General features: G+C 49.7%; 1 protein-coding gene across 5 annotated transcripts in view; it reads right to left on the bottom strand.

Annotated features, from left to right (window-relative positions):
- Nucleotides 1-15325, bottom strand: part of GGCX (gamma-glutamyl carboxylase) — a 30615-nt gene extending 15290 nt beyond the window's left edge. Inside the window, exons 1-8 of one of the 5 annotated variants that reach the window (XM_061592545.1) lie at nucleotides 14960-15325; nucleotides 13762-13971; nucleotides 6917-7075; nucleotides 6577-6742; nucleotides 4634-4712; nucleotides 3723-3829; nucleotides 2237-2400; nucleotides 1490-1767 (exon numbers count right to left, since the gene is read on the bottom strand). In XM_061592545.1, the coding sequence (XP_061448529.1) occupies nucleotides 1490-1767; nucleotides 2237-2400; nucleotides 3723-3829; nucleotides 4634-4712; nucleotides 6577-6742; nucleotides 6917-7075; nucleotides 13762-13918 (1110 nt within the window). In that variant the 5' untranslated portion in view covers nucleotides 13919-13971; nucleotides 14960-15325. The other 4 variants (XM_061592543.1, XM_061592544.1, XM_061592546.1 and 1 more) reach the window with 4 other exon arrangements.
- Between the last annotated feature and the right edge of the window lie 2339 nt (nucleotides 15326-17664).

Genomic DNA, 17664 nt, shown 5'->3' with positions numbered 1-17664 from the left:
TTATAGTTTATAGAGAAATTACGAGTAAGAGGTGACATGATAGAAGCGTACAAGATTATGCATGGCATGGAGAAAGTAAATACATAGAAGTTTTCATCCCTCTCTGATAACACGAGAACTCGGGGACATCCACTGAAGCTCTTCATTGCAGTGCATAGCAAAACTGGGATTCGCTCCCACAGGAGGCTGTGATGCCCACCAACTTGGATGGCTTTCACAGAGGATTAGACAAATTCATGGAGGATAAGGCTATCCATGGCTACTAGCCGCAATGGCTATTCTCTGCTTCCGCGATTAGAGGCAGCATGTCTCTGAATTCCAGTTGCTGGAAACGGCAGGGGAGGAGAGCGCTCTTGCGCTCAGGTCCTGCTTGCAGGCTTCCCATGAGCAACTATTTGGCCACTCTGAGAACAGGATGCTGGGCTACAGGGGCCATTGGCCTGATCCAGCAGGCTCTTCTTACGTTGGCATTGCTCTCCTAGGTGCTATAAGGGCTTTATTATGCAGTGGCAAAGAAATGTGCGCACTCCAGGAGATGCATGAATTACTGAACCAAATGTGTAATCATTTTCTTTTTTGTTGGTGATTTGATGTAAATCAAGAAGATGTAATTCTTTGCTGCTTCATAGGTTCTAGCGTGACTGCTTGGGGTTATGATGAAGGACTCCTTGACTCTTCTCTCTCGCATCCCAGCACACCCTGATTCCCGGTGCTGGTTTCTGGCTTGGAACCCTACAGGGACTCTCCTAGCTTCTTGTGGTGGGGACCGCAGCATTCGCATATGGGGGAGAGAAGGCGAGCCGGAATGTCAGCTCCAGTTGCTAACCTTGTTCCATTTACCTGGAATAAGCCCCACTGAACTCAGTGGGAGTTCCTTCTGAGTAGACATGTTAGGAATACTCTGTTGCTTATACCAGTTGCTGTGAATCCCAAGTGTAGAGAGCACTGTTGGGCTCAGATCCTATGGTTTCCCGTAATGGGCATCTCATTGGCCTCTGTGGGAACAGGATGCTGGACTAGATATTGGCCCCCCTTTGGCCTGATCCAGCTACAGGGTTCTTCTTGTGCTCAATGGTAGCTCTGGACCAATGCTTCCTGTTCCACTGAACTCCTGAAGCTTGTAGGGATGTTGATGTCATCATGGACAAGAGAAGCAACTGCTCAGGTGGCATCCCGCAATCTAAAGAGCCACCTCCTTTTAGCTAGGCCAGCCCCATCACCTTCTGATCCCCAAAGGACCCCCGTCAAGGAAAATCTCATCCATTCAGTGACAACATCCAGAGCCTTTTGCTTCCAAGACCCTTATGTATGCTATCCTGCAAGAGTAGGAAAGCAACAACCCAGAGCCCTAGTTCAAGAGTAGCCAACGGACGCTGCCGGGCTCCAGCTGCCACCAGCCCCAGCCAGCGTGGCCAACGGTCAGGGACGATGGGAGCTGAAGTCCTGCAACATCTGGAGGGGTCCCCATTGGCTGTTAGGTCTGCCTCACCTGAGTGATGAAGTGGGAATAAGGGAGGAAAAGCTGTTCCAGCACATACAGCACCGTGAAGACGGCCCCCAGCTTCTGTCGCAGTCCTGGCCTCCGAGCTGCTCTGCCTGATCTCGGCCGCCCGGCCTCGCCGTACATGCACTCCTGACTGGGCTGCGGAAGCTCCAAGAGGGGCAGGAGCCTTTGGAAGCACGTGGGGCACCTGGCAATCAGATGGCGTGGCCAGTCCGGGTAGCAGAAGAGTGGGCTGGTGGCCAGCATGGTGTAGGAGAACATCCCTGCGGGCAAGAAATTGGTCCAGTCGGACTGGGATGGAGAAGAACAAGAAAGAGATGCTCGCAAGACCAGCTTCACACCGAACCACAAGGCCTATCGAACCATGGAGGGAAATTTCCTTACCAGTTTTGTCGTAGGCAAACTACTCAAAATAGCAGGAAACATTAGCAAAGGCTTGCAAACATCTGCAAAGGCTACAAGCCACATTTTTTTCTCTGCAAGAAGCCACATTAGCAGTTTGTGGCCTGTTAATGCCTTGAGCGTGATTGTATGGGAAACCACCACTCTTTTCTCACGTTGCTGAAAGCTTCTTTGCTTGGTTGCCTGAAAGGAATTCCTACTCACCACAGGTGAGCGGGAGAGTGGTTCTTACCTGCCTAAGCAAATAGCTACTCACAAACGAGACTGAAGTTATAGGGTCCCAACCCTTATGAGAGGGAGGGGGTTAGTTTGGACTGCTGGAGAACTTACCGATACTGAAGAGTTGGGAGTTCATGCAGTGGAAATAGGAGACAAAGATAAGAGCCATGGGACGAGTGGCGTCGAAAAACAGCAGGAAGCCAGCTGTCAGGTCCAGCATCAGACCTCCACCGTGCACCACCAGCAAGCTGGTCATCTCCTCGGAAAGCACCAACCTGAAGCAGAAGACACAACAAGGCTGAGAAAGAGGGGGGAAACCTTCCAACTCCCCACACCAAGCAGTGCCCAAAGTGTGTCAACCGGAGCCATGGGTGAACAGATCCAGTCAGAGTCAATTTCCATCTGTTTGTGCATAAGTCTGTTCTCCCCCATTTCCTCATTAAATCTGCAATGCTTTTATTTTAAAAAGCCTGTGCAAAGATGCGCTTTTAAATATATACTTTACCACAAAACAGACTTACATACTATTTCATCTCAATGGATTTAGGGCGGAGCGGCCGGAGGAAGCAGCCTGGGAGTGGAGGAGCTGTGTGGAGAGCCTGAGCCTGCTTGCCTGCTACTGGTCCCTTACCCTGCTACTCAGGCCTGATACCATCTGTTCCCCTTCCTTGCAGGGCGGAAGAGCCAGAGGCAGCGCCCCTGCGTGCTCCTATGCACCGCAAAGCGAAATGCTAAGTCAGCACACTTGGGAATGCAAGAGGAGCGTGCCAGGTGACAGCCTAACACAGCCTTTCCCAACTAGTGGACCACCAGATGTTGTTGGACCACAACTTCCATCAGCCTCAGCCAGCATTGCCAATGGTCAGGAAAGATGGGAACTGTGGTCCAACATCATCTGGTGGCCCACTAGTTGGGAAAGGCTGGCCTAACATCTAACATGCTGCATAAGAAGAAACACCAGCGAGGTGGTTCTGATGACTGGCTTGCTCCTGCAAAGAAGCTAAGTAATATGGGAAATGTCTGCCACCTCCAATGCACTGCACCTAGCAATCTTAATATGCAATTGGTATTCCTGGCTGAATGTTCACGCTGTTTTTGTTTTATATGATTTTGGTTGAACCAACTACATTGCACTTTTATTGTATATTTCTTTTGCAATACATCTTCACACTGTGCTGTTTTGAAGGCCTTTGGGCCCCAAACTGGTCTACAAATAAACTATACCAACATATGCAAAATATGCACTCCCTTCCTTTCGACACTTTTTTTATGAGCTGAGAACTATTATCACAAAATTCAGGGAAGGATCAAAGGATCACTGCATTCCAATCCATGTATCAATCCAGGTGGTGCAAATGAGGCCAGTTCACTTAAAAATGGGGACCTAATGAAATTACCCTCCAGCACGAGTTGAAGCCGGAGACTTCATGGCTTAAACTGGTGCCACCGTCTGGGATGGAGGAGGAGGAGGAGGAGAAGGGAGCCAGAACAGTCCACCTGCACCTGCATTCCATGCAGACAGATGCCAACACTTCTCCTCCCCGATGGCTCCTCCCTCCCTCCCTCCCTCCCACCCACCTGTCCACCCCCCACTCACCTGAAGGGGCTGAAGAGCCAGTGACGAGAAAGAGAGCCCATGGAATAGCCTTCCACCCAATCTGCATCCAGCTTCTTGATACCCGCAATGAAATAAACAATGAAGATCTGCTCGGAAACAAGGCCAGGAATTTGTGATTAAGACTCCAAGGCAAACGAGTCAGCAGAGCGTGGCAAACAGGGGGCAGGCTAGAGAGACAGGAACCCTCAGGAGCAGAGGGGCTTCCAACTCCAAATTTCCCTTGGAATTAGGAAAAGGCCCAGGTTACTCTTGAGCACGCATCCCCTAACAATAGAGAAGGGCAAAAGCTCAGTGACAGAGAGCACACACTTTGCATGCAAGAGGCTCCAGTCCCTGGTGTTTCCAGGCAGAGCTGGGAAGGACTCCTGCCTGAAAATCTGGAAAGCCACTGTCAGTCACTGGATGCAAGGCTGAGCAGACCGACCAATGAATGGGCAGTGCCAACTGGGGGCTGTGGCTCACCCATACACACCCACACCCTTTGCTTCTAGAGGAAACGGCGGTATTATTATTTGATTTATATCCCACCCTTCCGCCCATCAGGAGCCCAGGGCGGTAAACAAAAGCACCAAAAACATTAAAACATCATAAAAACAAACTTTAAAACACATTAAAACAAAACATCTTCAAAAATGTTACTTTAAAAAAGCTTTCAAAAGACCTAAGATTAAAAACATTTTAAAAAGAAGGTTTAATAACGTACTAAAAAGCAATTCCAACACAGATGTAGACTGGGATAGGTCTCAAAAGGCTTGTTGGAAGAGAAAAGGCTTCAATAGGTGCAGAAAAGGTAACAGAGATGGCGCCTGTCTAATATTGAAGGGGAGGGACTTCCACAGACACTGGGAGACGTTTGCATGCAGGGGGGAACCGCCGTGCTTTCGGGGTACCTGCATGCGCAGCACGGTGTAGTTCCACAACGGAACGTGAGCATTTCTCTTCCGTGGGTTCCAGAGGCCATCAACAGACCTAAGGGAAAGAGATGCGTTATCAGGAGGGCTCGTGTGGGATTGAGGAGCTACCACAGGGCCATTTTAAATCCAGACAAAGATGACAGTGAGTCCAAATCAGCTCAACCAGGACCACAGCCGTCCCAGCTGTTTAGACATCCTCCTGAGCGATGGTGCTGCAGAATTCTGAAACGTTCTTCTCAGACCACTGTAACATTAGTTCTTAAAAGAGTGATGCTGATAACAAAGAATAATTGGAGCTATGGGTTGTACTCATGTCAGTCCTACTCAGAACGAGAAAGGAAATGGACTGCCTTCAAGTCGACTCCGACTTATGCCGGCCCTGCGAATAGGGTTTTCATGGTAAGTGGTATTCAGATGGGGGTTACCATTGCCTCCCTCTGAGGCTGAGAGGCAGTGACTGGCCCAAGGTCACCCAGGGAGCTTCATGGCTATGTGGGGATTCGAACCCTGGTCTCTCAGGTTGTAGTCCAGCACTCTAACCACTACATCACACTGGCTCTCCCTACTCAGAATAGACCCACTGAAATGAATGAACCTCCGTTAGTCATGTCTATTAAACTTCAGTGGGTCTACTCTGAGTAGAACTGATGTTGAATACCACCCCATGCTTTTTAGCAGAGGTGTGTCTGGTGCTACTTGCATCCCTTTGTAATTCACATGGTTCACATGACGTTTGCAGGCAAGCAGAAGCTAGAACGCAGTTTTCCCCTTTAAATCCGTATCAACCCAATCCAATTATAATGCAAAAAGGAAAAACTGTCTCAGCTTTGCTGCGTTCCTCCGTGTAGGCACTTTGCTTCAATGTTTTTTTTGTGGGCGGGCTCTCTTATGCCCCATTGCCTGCTCCCTCTCTCTCTCTGCCGTCTGCAAAAGCTGTGGCAGCTGCTGCCTACTTGGCCTTTCACTCACTCCCCCCTCTAATCAGTTTCACTTCATTTCATGTCAATTGCACCCTCAGCTGGGAGAGACCTGCAATTGACAAGAAACTATGAAACTGACAAAAAACCCCTCCCCTTCTCCATTAGCAATATTGACACTCTGGAGGGAGTAAACATGTAAAATTGGGGGTGGAGCCACAAGGAAACAGCGATACTAAACTTTTCCAGAGGAATGCCTGCTTGTGTGAAAGGAAAACAATGGACTAGAAGGTAGGAAGTATGAACCTTGCAAATCTATTGCGACGGCAAAAGCTGCGTCTTTAATACGAAGTTCAGTTCCCCTGTGAATCAGCCCAGTCTCAGAAAACCCAATTAGCACCCTCGCTGATGTGGACAGCTGGCACCTAGAATCTGCTTCGTCTAAGTCTGAAGATGGTCATGGCAGATGCTACAAGTCCAACTAAGGTGCACCTTCCAAGCCATGATGCGTGAACCCAGGCTCGCGGCTTGTTCCTCTCCAAGCAGGAACATGAGCCCAAGTTTGCACATTGCACTAAGCCAAGGCACATGGTTTGTTTCTCCCACGTCAACAGCTGGAACTGGGAAGCAGCAAATCAGGCATTACTGAGCCATGTGTGTGCTATGGTTTAATGTGATTTGTGAACCATTGTCTCACAGTCAGATAAATGATACTCTTCCACAAAACCAACTTCTACTGGTGTAGAAACACACAAGCTTTCCAAGCTACATGAAAGGCCTGCCCCTCGGTCCTCTCTCCTGCTAATTGAGGTTTCTGAGGGGTCCGTGGATTCTGCGCCAGAGGCTGCAAGTTGTTCAAATGTAAATTGAAATTGTGCAGCTGGAAAGACAGCAATCATGTTTACTTGGCATAACCTTGTTCGGAGCAAAGAGAACCACAAGCAGGCATTGCAGAAGCTGAAATCACGGCTGTTGGGGAAAGGAGAGCAAAGGGGCTCTTACCAGTAGCGGTTTGCATTCATGAACAAGAGCTGGAAGCCAAGAAGGCCGTAGAGGTAGGAGTGGTTGTTCCAGGCCGTTTTGTCCAGGAAGAAGATATACCAGTATGGCACCATGAAGAGCAGGCAGCTGAGGCGGTAGAAACAACCCAGCATGATCCCCAAAGCACCTGTCGCAGTGAGGGATGCAAGATCAGGTTCCCAGGATGCCTTTGGCGGCCAGACCCTCCCCGACAAGGCCCAGCTAGGGAGTAGGCCCAAGGGCCCAGGAAGTTCTTCTCAGTCAAAAGCCCCAGGCTGGTCCACCCTCTCCCATGGGATCAGTCTCCTCCCTGCATCCTCACCCAGGAGCATAACTGTGTAGACAAGGTACATCCAGTCCAGTGGGAGCGGCTCCAGGAAGCTGAAGAGGGGGAAGCGGCACACCTGCAGCCCATCCAGGTATTTGTGGTCCAGGTAGCTCAAGCCCCGCTCTTGCGGAATGTCCAAGGCCATCAACAACCCTAACGAACAACCAGAGAGAAGAGGGGCGAATGGGATCAAAAACAGCCAGGAAACAAGACACCCTAGTTTGGGCAAGGAGTTTCCAAGGTGAGGGGGCAGGAATGTTCTTCTCCTACCTTCTCTGCCCCCCAGCCTGGAATGTGCCAGTAGGAGAAGGAGGAAGCCCTGCGGTGGCAGAGCCCTTGTAGAAAAGGTTGTCTTCTCACAATCAACTGTAAATATGAGGTATTGCAAAGAGAAGAGATGGACTCCATGCTGCATTGGTGACTGTCACCAGTGATGTGAGTTTTCTGGAAAATTCTGAATATGATGATTTTCCAGAAGATTTTCCTATGCAAATTACTCAAACCTGCATAGGAAATTTTTCTGTTTGCCTCAGAAAATGTTCCGACACCCTAGAGGAGGGATGGGGAACCTATGGCACTCCAGATGCGCCTGGACTAAAACTCCCATCATTCCTGACCTTTGGCCATGCTGATGGGAGCGGCAGTCCAAGAACACGTACAGGGTCACAGGTTCCCCATACAATTTAGCACCTTTATTTTACGTGCATTTCGTAAACAAAGCGAAAAACTTTGAAAGTGCCAGTCTTGCCCACATCACTGGTTTTCATCAGATTTGTGTTGTGAGACGCTTTGGGCATGTTTATGTGGAAAGGTGGCATAGAAATGGAAATAATAGTAATAATTTCCTGCCGCAAATCATCCATCACCTTTATTATTTCACCTGACAACTGATTTTTTATTTGTTTGCTATTCCACTCTCCTTCTGCTAAATATGCCCGAATAAAATAATGTGGTTGAAGTCTGGTTCACACGAGATCATCTATTTCTTTGGGTTTTGACCTCGATTCCCTTGGATTCAGAAGGGCCACAATGTAGGGTTAGCTGCTCTTAAAAGCAAAGACTGGCTTCCATTTGGCCACACAGGTACCCAGCAAGTGGGCAGATCATACACACAGCAGGATTTTCCTGCATGAGCCAGAAAGTAAGCATTGATCCTTTCAGCCCCAGGGCCTCTTCACACCTCCAGGCTGTAGCCTTCCAATAAAGGGAGCTTCAATGGAAGTGGCGCCACTGAGCAGCCCGCAGGCAGCCCAGCTTGAATGGCTTCCTTTCCCCGGACATGGAAGAACAGGAAGCATTCAATGAGGAAATGACAAAAAGGGGGAATCTGTCTAAAACATGCTTAAGAGTAATGCTTTTTTATTAATGCCCATCTTGGAGACTGATTCTCCTTTTTTGTCATTTCCTTTCCCCAGGCCAACCTCACAGGGGCAGCAATGCAGGAGAAGCAGGCAGAGAATAGGAGCATCTGCAGAACTTGGCCCTGTCTAGGAGCGCAAAAACAAAGGCCTGTCCAACCAGCCGTTCCAAATTTCCAGCATGGATGACAAGAGACACAATCTCAGATCTTCAGTGCTACAGTTGTGTGCTATTGTGGGCAACTCCAGGGACAGGTGACCTTGTAACAAGGAAGTGGTCAGATGGGTGTCTGCCAGGAATAAGGAGTGAAGCTCAGAGAGACTTTCAAAACACAGAGCACACAAAAAAAGCTTTGAAACCAGCAATAGTTGCGAGGAAAGGCGGTCAGCCAGTCTGCGCACGTGCACACACACATACTTCCCTTGAGCCAAACCTCACAAGAGGAGGGACATTTGGGAGGATGACACCTGTGGCAGATCAAGCAAGCTTCAGGGAGAGGCAGGCCTACACCAAGGACAGAAGCCTAGTCACTGTTGCCAGCTGGTCTAACCTGGGGAAAGGCCATAGCTCAGTGGCAGAACATACCTTCTGCATGCAGGAGGTCCCAGGATCAATCCTCGGCATCCCCAGTTGGGGCTGAGAATGTCCCCTGCCTGAAATCGTGGAGAGCTGCTGCCAGTCAGTGCAGACAACACTGAGCTAAGCAGACCAATGGTCCTATATCCCTAACCTGGAAAGAAATCTCATCCTGCCCCACAAAATGTGGTGATCACTTGGAGCCTGAAAGCATAAGAAAACTGTGAAAAGAAACCTTCCCAAAGAGAAAAGCCATTTAGTCTGATAATAGATGGCCAGTGCCATCTGATGTCTTTGGGCAGAGCCAGTTGTGGAAAAGAGAAAATAAGCCAAAACAGAGAGCCAGAGGAGAAGAGGGGAATGTGCCTTCCTCACCCCACTACCAATTGTAGCATTTTGTTTCACCATTTTTGCTGTTTTCAGGGCTAACATTATTTCAAGACAGGCTACACGGCTGGGCCCTGGATATTTGCTCTCCTAAAGTTTCCCACCCACCAAAGGCCTTGAAAGCTGCTCCTTCCTTAATCTGGCCTTGGCTCACCTCCAGGCAAGAAAAGGTGCCCAGCAAACTGACTTTCACTGGCTCAGTTTCTTCTTGGGGCAACTTTATACAAAAAAAAAAAAAAAAAGACTTGCGCTCCCACCAGAGCTTTTCAGTGCTAAAGATTATTTCTTTATTCCTTTATTTATTATATTTATACCCCGCCTTTCTTTTCCTGACTGAAACCCAAGGCGGCTTACATATGGTTCCCAGGCAGTCTCCCATCCAGGCACTGACCAGACCTGAGCCTGCTTAGCTTCAGCAGAGTGCTGGCCTCAGGTGCCTTCGGACCACAGCCTGGGACCATGGAAAAAAGATGTGTGGAAGAAACAGTTCACTCAAACACAGAAATAAAGAACACCAAGACTGCACTTCCAGACGTGCAGACTGTACCTGGCAGGCACCTCCAGCATGAACTGGACATGCAGGCTACAAGACTAGATTACTGTGTTCTATGTGGGGCTCCTCTAGAGTCTGGTTTGGAAGTTTCAGCTAGTGCAAAATGCGGCGGCTAGACTGGTGATGGGAACAGACTACCACCAACGCATGACACTAGTGTCAGAAGACCTGCACTGGTTTCCTGTCTGCCACCAGACCAGGTTCAAGGTTCTTGTACTAGCATACAAAGCCCTGAATAACTTAGGCTGAGGTTATCTTAAGGGCTGCCTTACCTTCTACGTCCCCAAGATCATCCTGGGGGAGCACTATGGACCTGACTCATGTCAACGAGGTCGGGCCTTCAGCATTGTGGGCCCAACCTTGCAGAACTTCCTCCCAGTAGAAGTTAGGCAGGCACCTTCCCTGCTGAATTTCAGGCACCTGGTTAAAGCAGTTTTATTTCAGGAGGCCTTTGCACCATGAATGCTTCTCTGATGTTTTAAAATTTTCTGATGCTGGTTAAACGTCTGAGCTTTAAAATTATTAGAGAGCCAGTGTGGCGTAGTGGTTAAGGTGTTGGACTATGACCTGGAAGACCAGGGTTTGAATCCCCACATAGCCATGAAGCTCACTGGGTGACCTTGGGCCAGGCACTGCCTCTCAGCCTCATGAAAACCGTATTCATAGGGTCGCTATAAGTCAGAATTGACATTTACATTATATTTTTATCGCTGTAAGCCGTTTTGAGACCTACATGGTGAAAAGCAGGGCTGTGGAGTCGGAGTCGTGGAGTCAGAAGCAATTTTGGGTGGAGTCGGAGTCGGTAGAAATGTACTGACTCCGACTTCAAAATAAATTCTGATTGACAAATTTTTAAAAATATAAATTCAAAATGTCAAAGAAGCTTCCCATGAAGTCAGCTGTAGTTGAGCATTTCACCATAACTCAAGATGGAAAACATTTTGTGTGTCAGGGTATGACACAGGACCCAGATGAAGACAAATGCTGTGATGCCAGGATCAGCGCATATTCAGGCAGTGATAAAAATGCTCCTACGAGAGCTTCCAATTTAAAAAGACATTTACAGCCCTTTCCAGGGCTGTGGAGTTGGAAGCAATTTTGGGTGGAGTCGGAGTCGGACAGTAGAAAAACAGAGGGGTCAGAGTCGGAGTCGAAGGTTTGGCATACCGACTCCACAGCCCTGGTGGAAAGAGGAATATAAAATTTTGAAATAATTAAATAAAGCTACTCCTAAAATAAAATGGCCCATGGAAACACATCCTCACTTAGGAAAGGTCACAGCAGCAAAGCTTAAGAAACTCTGGACTTTATGATGTTTTAAAGTGTTATTAGTGCTTTTGTTTGCCGCCCTGGGCTCCCACTGGGAGAAAGGGAGGGATATAAATCTAATAAATAAATAAATAAACTTGAGCTAGGAAGGAATCCAAATGGATTCTTGGTGGATCCACCCTGTTTGCCAAGACACAGGACCTGAAGCAGCATTACGAATGGGAAATCTGCAACTGTCTCCTGGAAGGCCGGCCCCAGCAAACGGCTGGGTCTTCCTTCTGAAGGCAGACACAGGCTCCAGCACTGCCAGTCATGGGATGACACCTTGATCCCTCCCAGCCAAGTCCAAAGTCTCCCATCACTGCTGATAAGAGAGGGCCAGTGGCACTGACCCAAAGGGGTAACCAAAAGCTGGCTGCAGCCAAGGAACCAGTATCTCTGAAAACCAGCTGGCACAGCAGAGACACCACAACTTAAAAAAGAAGCACATTTCTCCACATCCTGCCACTGGACTGGATTACAACTGCCAGGCATGATTTCCTGTACAGCTCTCAGGAAAAGCAGCCTGCTCATTTTCTGTGGCAAGGATGGCCTGCAGGCAGCTTTGGAAGAGGGCCGTGGGGTGGATGAGAGGAACAGGCAGGCCTTCTGTAAAAGATTGATATTGCAGAGAGAGAGAGAGAAAGAGAAGGAGGGGGAGGGCAGCAGCAGTGAGTTAATTCTCCTTTGGAGAAAGGCCATTCTGAGTCCTTTCCCAAAGGTCACATCAAAGGTAATGTGGAGGCAGGGGGAGAGAGGGAAAAAAGGCCACCACACTCGGGCTCTTGAGATCTGTTCCTGGTCTCAACGTGCCTTCCTTCTCCCCCAACCCACAACTCCTTCTCTGACTTCACGCAGTAGTTCCCAAACGGTTTTCCGCCACGGCCCACTTGGAAACTGCTGAAGGCCAACCCCTTAATGGTTTTTCTGTCTGTTGTAGCAACTGAAATGTGCTGTGCCAGATGCTGTGTGGTTTTTAGTTGTATTTTTACAGACATGGCATGGAACACCTGAATGAAGGTTGCGAACCATGAGTGGTGTGTAGACGACTGTTTGGGAAGCTCTGCCTTAATACATTTACACGTTGCTACACGCTATATCAAGATCCACACAAGTTCAGTGTGTTAAGAGGCCCCAGAGAAAGGAGTGAACGTAAAACGATGCGTCAAGGACAGAAAATATGAACACAACTTTAGCACTAATGGCGTTTCCTGGTTCCAACTGAGGCAAACCTCAGATGCATCAGAAAGACTGAGCAGCATGAAGCCAGGTTCCCAAACTCACATACGCATGCATGCATGCACTCACTCACACACACACGCACGCACAAACACACTGTCCACTTCAAATTGCTGATGGTCCCAGTGGACCACTCAAATATTTTTTTTCTGCCTGTTCTGGCATTTGTAATGTACAGTGCTCAGTAGCGAAGTGGCAAATTCAGAAGTGCAGGGTCCCTTCATGATAGTCACAGCCCACCACCACCCCTTTTTTGATGTGGGGTTGAGAATGAGATCCTTGTTAATGCCTTCTCCCACAACAACAGACATCCCCAGGAGCCAATAAGCATGAAAGGGGAGAGTGTTAGCTACTGAGAAGTGTCTTCTCAATGGCTGACTCACCTCCTTTCATTCTGATTGGCTCCAAACAGCAGGAAAGGACAAGGAAGCATGTTAGAATACTCTTCTCAGTGGCTAACACATTCCCCTTTCATACTGATTGGCTCATGGTATGCTGGAGACATAGGGACCCTGCTCCCAAAAAAGGATCTAATACCCCTGAGACCCTGGACCACTACACCCCTGACTGTGCTATGTATGTATGATTTCTAATTGCATTTTATGGCTTCTTTCATTCCTTATATATTGTATGTTATTGTGTTACAACTTGGATTCCACACAATTCAAATTGTAATACAACAGAATATTTTTATTTATTTATTAGATTTATATCCCACCCTTCCTCCCAGTAGGAGCCCAGAGTGGCAATAATACAATAAATAAAAGAAGCAACAAAGGTAAAATTAAAAATCAACATGGATGTATATTGTGATGAAATTGTCATCTCCCCTCTTCAACCATAAATCTACAGTCATGCCGTGGACCCCCTGAATCAAGTTCACGGACCACCGTTTGGAAACCTCTGGCATAGAGGACTATTAGGGAGCCCATCAACAAGGAGGTCAACCCTGTCTCTAAAGGGAGGGATTTCCATAGCCAGGGTGCCATAACTAAGGAGGCTCTGCCACACGCTGCGGTTGGAGACCTCCCCAGCAGGTCTTAAGGCAAGTTAACACACAAGGTCCTCCCTTCAAGTACCTGGCTGGTTCCAAGCTATACAGGGCTTGACATACCAAAGTGAGTGCCTGAAATCCAGCCTGGTGGCAGATAAGAAGCCAGTGCTCCACCAGCTGTTGGGAGCTGCAGTCCAAGAACATCGCAAAGGTGCCCTGTTGCAAAAAGCTGCCGTGTGCATAGATCAGCACCTTCCTAACAGCAGCCGACATCCCATAAATTGCTGAACGACACCTGCGCCACAAGGAGTCATCCTTGCAGACACCAAGCGTTTCAACACTCTTTGAGGCCCCACCATCCTCTTCACGCTGACCTCATGGGTCCAGTTGCTCTTTGCTCAACATCGCGAGGGCAATACTCACCAAAGAGGAAGCGGAAGACCCCCAGGGCTGCGGGGTCGGCCGGCCGGTTCAGCAAGCAGACAAAGTGATGCCAGCTAGAAAGGTCTGCCCATTCAAAGCCCAGGAGGCGTTTGGTCCTGCTGCAGCGGCCCAAGGACCCAGGGGCCTGCGACATCATCGTCTCCTTGCTGTGCCTCTTCTGGCTGGCAGGAGACTCCGACAGCTGGGCTCCTGCAAAAGCAAGATGGAAGCCATGAGGCTGAGCCTCAGATGTGGCTCAGCAGCAGGCCATCTGCCCTGCACAAGAACAATCCAGGTCCAACCCCTGCTATCTCTGAGTACGCTGAGACTGCCCCACATCTGAAACCCTGGTGAACCACTGTCAGTCAGTGTTGACAACACTGTGCTAGATAGTTTGACTCAAGTAACAGGAAAGTTGACTCTGCTGGGATAATTCTGGTGCCCCCATCTGAGACTGAGGACTCCAGGAAGCGCATTTTAAAAGACCAGCACATTGCTAGTAGCCCAGAGTGAGTTTAAATAGGGCTGCTTATAAGTTCCCCCTTAGTTCTGCTGCCCGCTTCACTTTGCTGTAGGGTGTCACGTTCAAGCATGTCCAAGAGACACCCCAGGGCAGGCTGGGCATGAAGGAGCAGACTGATCTCACTAGGGGGCAGCAATGTTCAGCCCCCATCACAATGGGGTGTCCCCAAGTACAGTATCCCTTTACTTCCACAGAAGTGAATGGAGTCTTTAAATTTTTGTCGGTTTTATTACTTTAAAAATCATCCTCCCCATCTCCTTGCTAACTCCCTCCGGAGCTCCATGAGCAGAAAAGTGGGACGCAAATCCCTCCGCTCGATCGTTGGTTCTCTGCCACCCCCTCCCAAGAGGAGAGGTGCGGCGCTGCCCTGGGGGTCACTAAAGAGGGCTGGGCGAAGCCTCACGCGCGCCCGTATTTTGCCATGGGAGGCCGTTCGTGCTGGGGGCGTTTCGAGGGGCAGGAGGCGGCGGATCCTGAGCGCCTTCCTCCGCTCTGCCGCCCGCGGGGAGGCCTGCGCTGGGACGCCCCCCACTCGGGGACGCCCCCCCCAAGCCCAGACCTGCGACGTGGACGCGGCCCGTCCCCATCGCGACGTGGCGGCTAGAGCGCTGGCTGGCTGCTTCCCTCCGTCCCGGCCAGGGAGGCGCTTCCCGAAGAGCCTGGCAAGCAAAGCACCTCCGCGCAGCCCCGGTTTCCGGCTCCGATCAGGCGCCTCCCTGTGCGGGGCTGGCAGGAGGGAGGGAGCGAGGGAGGCGGGCAGCCCGAGCTCGGCGGCCTCCCAGCCGGCGGCCTCTTGAAAGACGGGAGGGGCCCGACTTGGCTCCGCGGGCGCTTCCTTCGCTGGGCTGTGGCGTGCAGCTGCAAAAGCCGGCCGTAGGTCCCAGGGGCCGTCGGCGGCCTGCGCCAGTAGTTTAGCGGCAAATTCGGAAGTACGAGGTCACGTCCTGATAGCCACAGCGGGGCCCCTTGTAAGATTATGCTTTCCGCGCCAGGTCAAGACTTTCCCCTTCTCCCCGGCATTTTAGCATGCGTGGCACAGTAGGGAGGACAGCCTGGCTGGGAGTCCAGAGTCTGTGAGTTCAAATCCCCGCTCGTGTCTCCTGGGTGTCAAGGGCCAGCTAAAGATCACCCCACAGGGAGTGGCTCAGGGGTGACGTGCCCTGCCACCTGTACAGCCGTGGGCAAGCAGCATGGTCCCAAGGAGCCCAGTTGCCCCCCAGCTGGCAGTTGCGGACAAGGAAGGGGCTGGCTTGTGCAGCTGTGGCAAACTGAGCAGGCCCTGGCCAGCTGGGGAGGATTAGCTTCAGAGGGAGGCAATGGGAAACCCCCTCTGAATACCGCTTACTATGAACATCCTATTCATAGGGTCACCATAAGGCAGGATCGACTTGAAAGCAATCCATTTTTTTAAAAATTGCTTTTTAAAAATGTGTTTTTAAATTTGTATATTTGTTTTTAATGTTTTTAATTGTTGTAAACCGCCCAGCTATGGGGCGGTATACAAATGCAATAAATAAATAAATAAATATACAGCCTTCTAAGATTATAGGATATTCTGGCCTGGTTTCAGGACGGTTTTCTGCTTCTCTATCCTTGATAATGCCTTCTCCCACAACAAGAGATGTCACTAGGAGTCAATCCAAGGGAGAGGTTAGCTATTGAGAAGAGTGGCTGACTCACTCTGATCAGCTCCAATGAGCAGAAAATGACAAAGAAGCAGGTTAGAAGACTCTTTTCAGTGGCCAACACACTCCCTAATAATGCTGATTGGTTCATAGGATGCTGGGAACATAGGGACCCTACTGGAACTTGGCTCCCAAAAAACTAAGGGGTTTAAGACCCCCTGAGACCCTGGATGACCACAACCTTGGCTCCATCCACCTGGCTCCAGGGAGAACAACACTGGAAGAGCCTCGTGACTACTGGGTCAAGCCCATGCAGGCCCTCTGGTCTGGGCAGCCTCCTGTTCCCACAGTGGCCATCCCAGTGCCCCAGTGGGAAGCCCGCAAGCAGGAATAGGGCGCAGCAGCAACAACAGCGATCTCCCCACTTGCGATTCCCAGCACACTGCCTCTGACCACGGAGGGAGAACACCAACCTTGTGGCTAGCAGCCACAGACAGCCTTACCCTCCATTAATTTGTCTGACCCTCTTTTAAAGTTAGTGCTCTTCATCCCATCTTGTGGGAGCGGGTGCCATCGCTTAACTCTGCGCTGGGTGAAGAAGTCCTTTCTTCTGTCTGCCCTGAATCTGCCAACATTCAGCTTCCTTGATGATCCCACTGGGTTCTAGCGCTGAGTTCTAACATATCCACTGTCTCCACACGAGATGCATAATCCCCCCCGGCCCACATATTTCTATACTGAAAAAGGGCCAAAATGTTGAAACCTTTCCTTTTAAACAGGGGTGTAGTCGTCCATGGTCGGGGGAGGGGCTTAGACCCCTTACATTTTTGGGAGCAGGGTCCCAGCAGGGTCTCTGTGTCTCCATCATCCTATGAGCCAATCAGCATGAAAGAGGTGTGTGTTAGCCACTGATAAGAGTCTTCTAACATGCTTCCTTGTCCTTTCCTGCTGATTGGAGCCAATCAAAGTAAAAGGAGGTGAGACAGCCATTGAGAAGACTCTTTTCAGTAGCTAACTCCGCTTTCATGCTTACTGGCTTCTAGGGATGTCTGTTGTTGTCAGAGAAGGCATTAACAAGGATCTCATTCTCAACCCAGCAGCAAAAAAGAAAAAGAAAAGGTGGTGGTTGTGACTCTCATGAAAGGGTCCTGCACTTCTGAATTTGCCACTATACTACTGCTTTTAAGGGAATTGCTTGCTCCAGCACTCCCACCCCCAATTCTCAACGTAAGGGTGGGGTGGAGTGGGTTGCCAATGACTTGTAGTACCAATTTACAGACCTTCTACCCCTCCCCCCAATTATTTCTATGGACATTCTTGGCTCTATCCTCTTGGCCCTTTGGGTTGGAGGAACGGCCACTCACAGCTGTGGAAATGCAACAGGAGCAAGGGAGAGGGTGGATTGCTCTCCATCCTTTGGCCCTCCAGATGTTGCTGAACCCCAGCATGGATGGCCAAAGGTCAGGGACAATGGGAGTTGTAGTTCAGCAACCTCTAGGGAACCTTTGGCTCTCCACCCCTGCCAGGCTGTTTGGGGGATAAAAATCTCTTCCCCCACCCAGCCCCAAGCTAGTTCCCCACTCAGGGAAAGAAACAACTGTGGGTGGGTGCAGGAATTGAACCGGCCACCATGGATTCACTTGCTCTAGGGCTGTGAGCACATGAGTTGCCTACAGCAAAGTGTTTCCATTGGCCACACCTGGAGAGGCAATGGGTTGATCTACTGATCAGCAGTGAATTCTATTTGAAGCTTAA

Source organism: Rhineura floridana, chromosome 12 (genome assembly GCF_030035675.1).
Source record: "Rhineura floridana isolate rRhiFlo1 chromosome 12, rRhiFlo1.hap2, whole genome shotgun sequence".
In the NCBI taxonomy this organism is placed as follows: Eukaryota; Metazoa; Chordata; class Lepidosauria; order Squamata; family Rhineuridae; genus Rhineura; species Rhineura floridana.
This window is presented reverse-complemented; position numbering and strand designations above follow the sequence as displayed.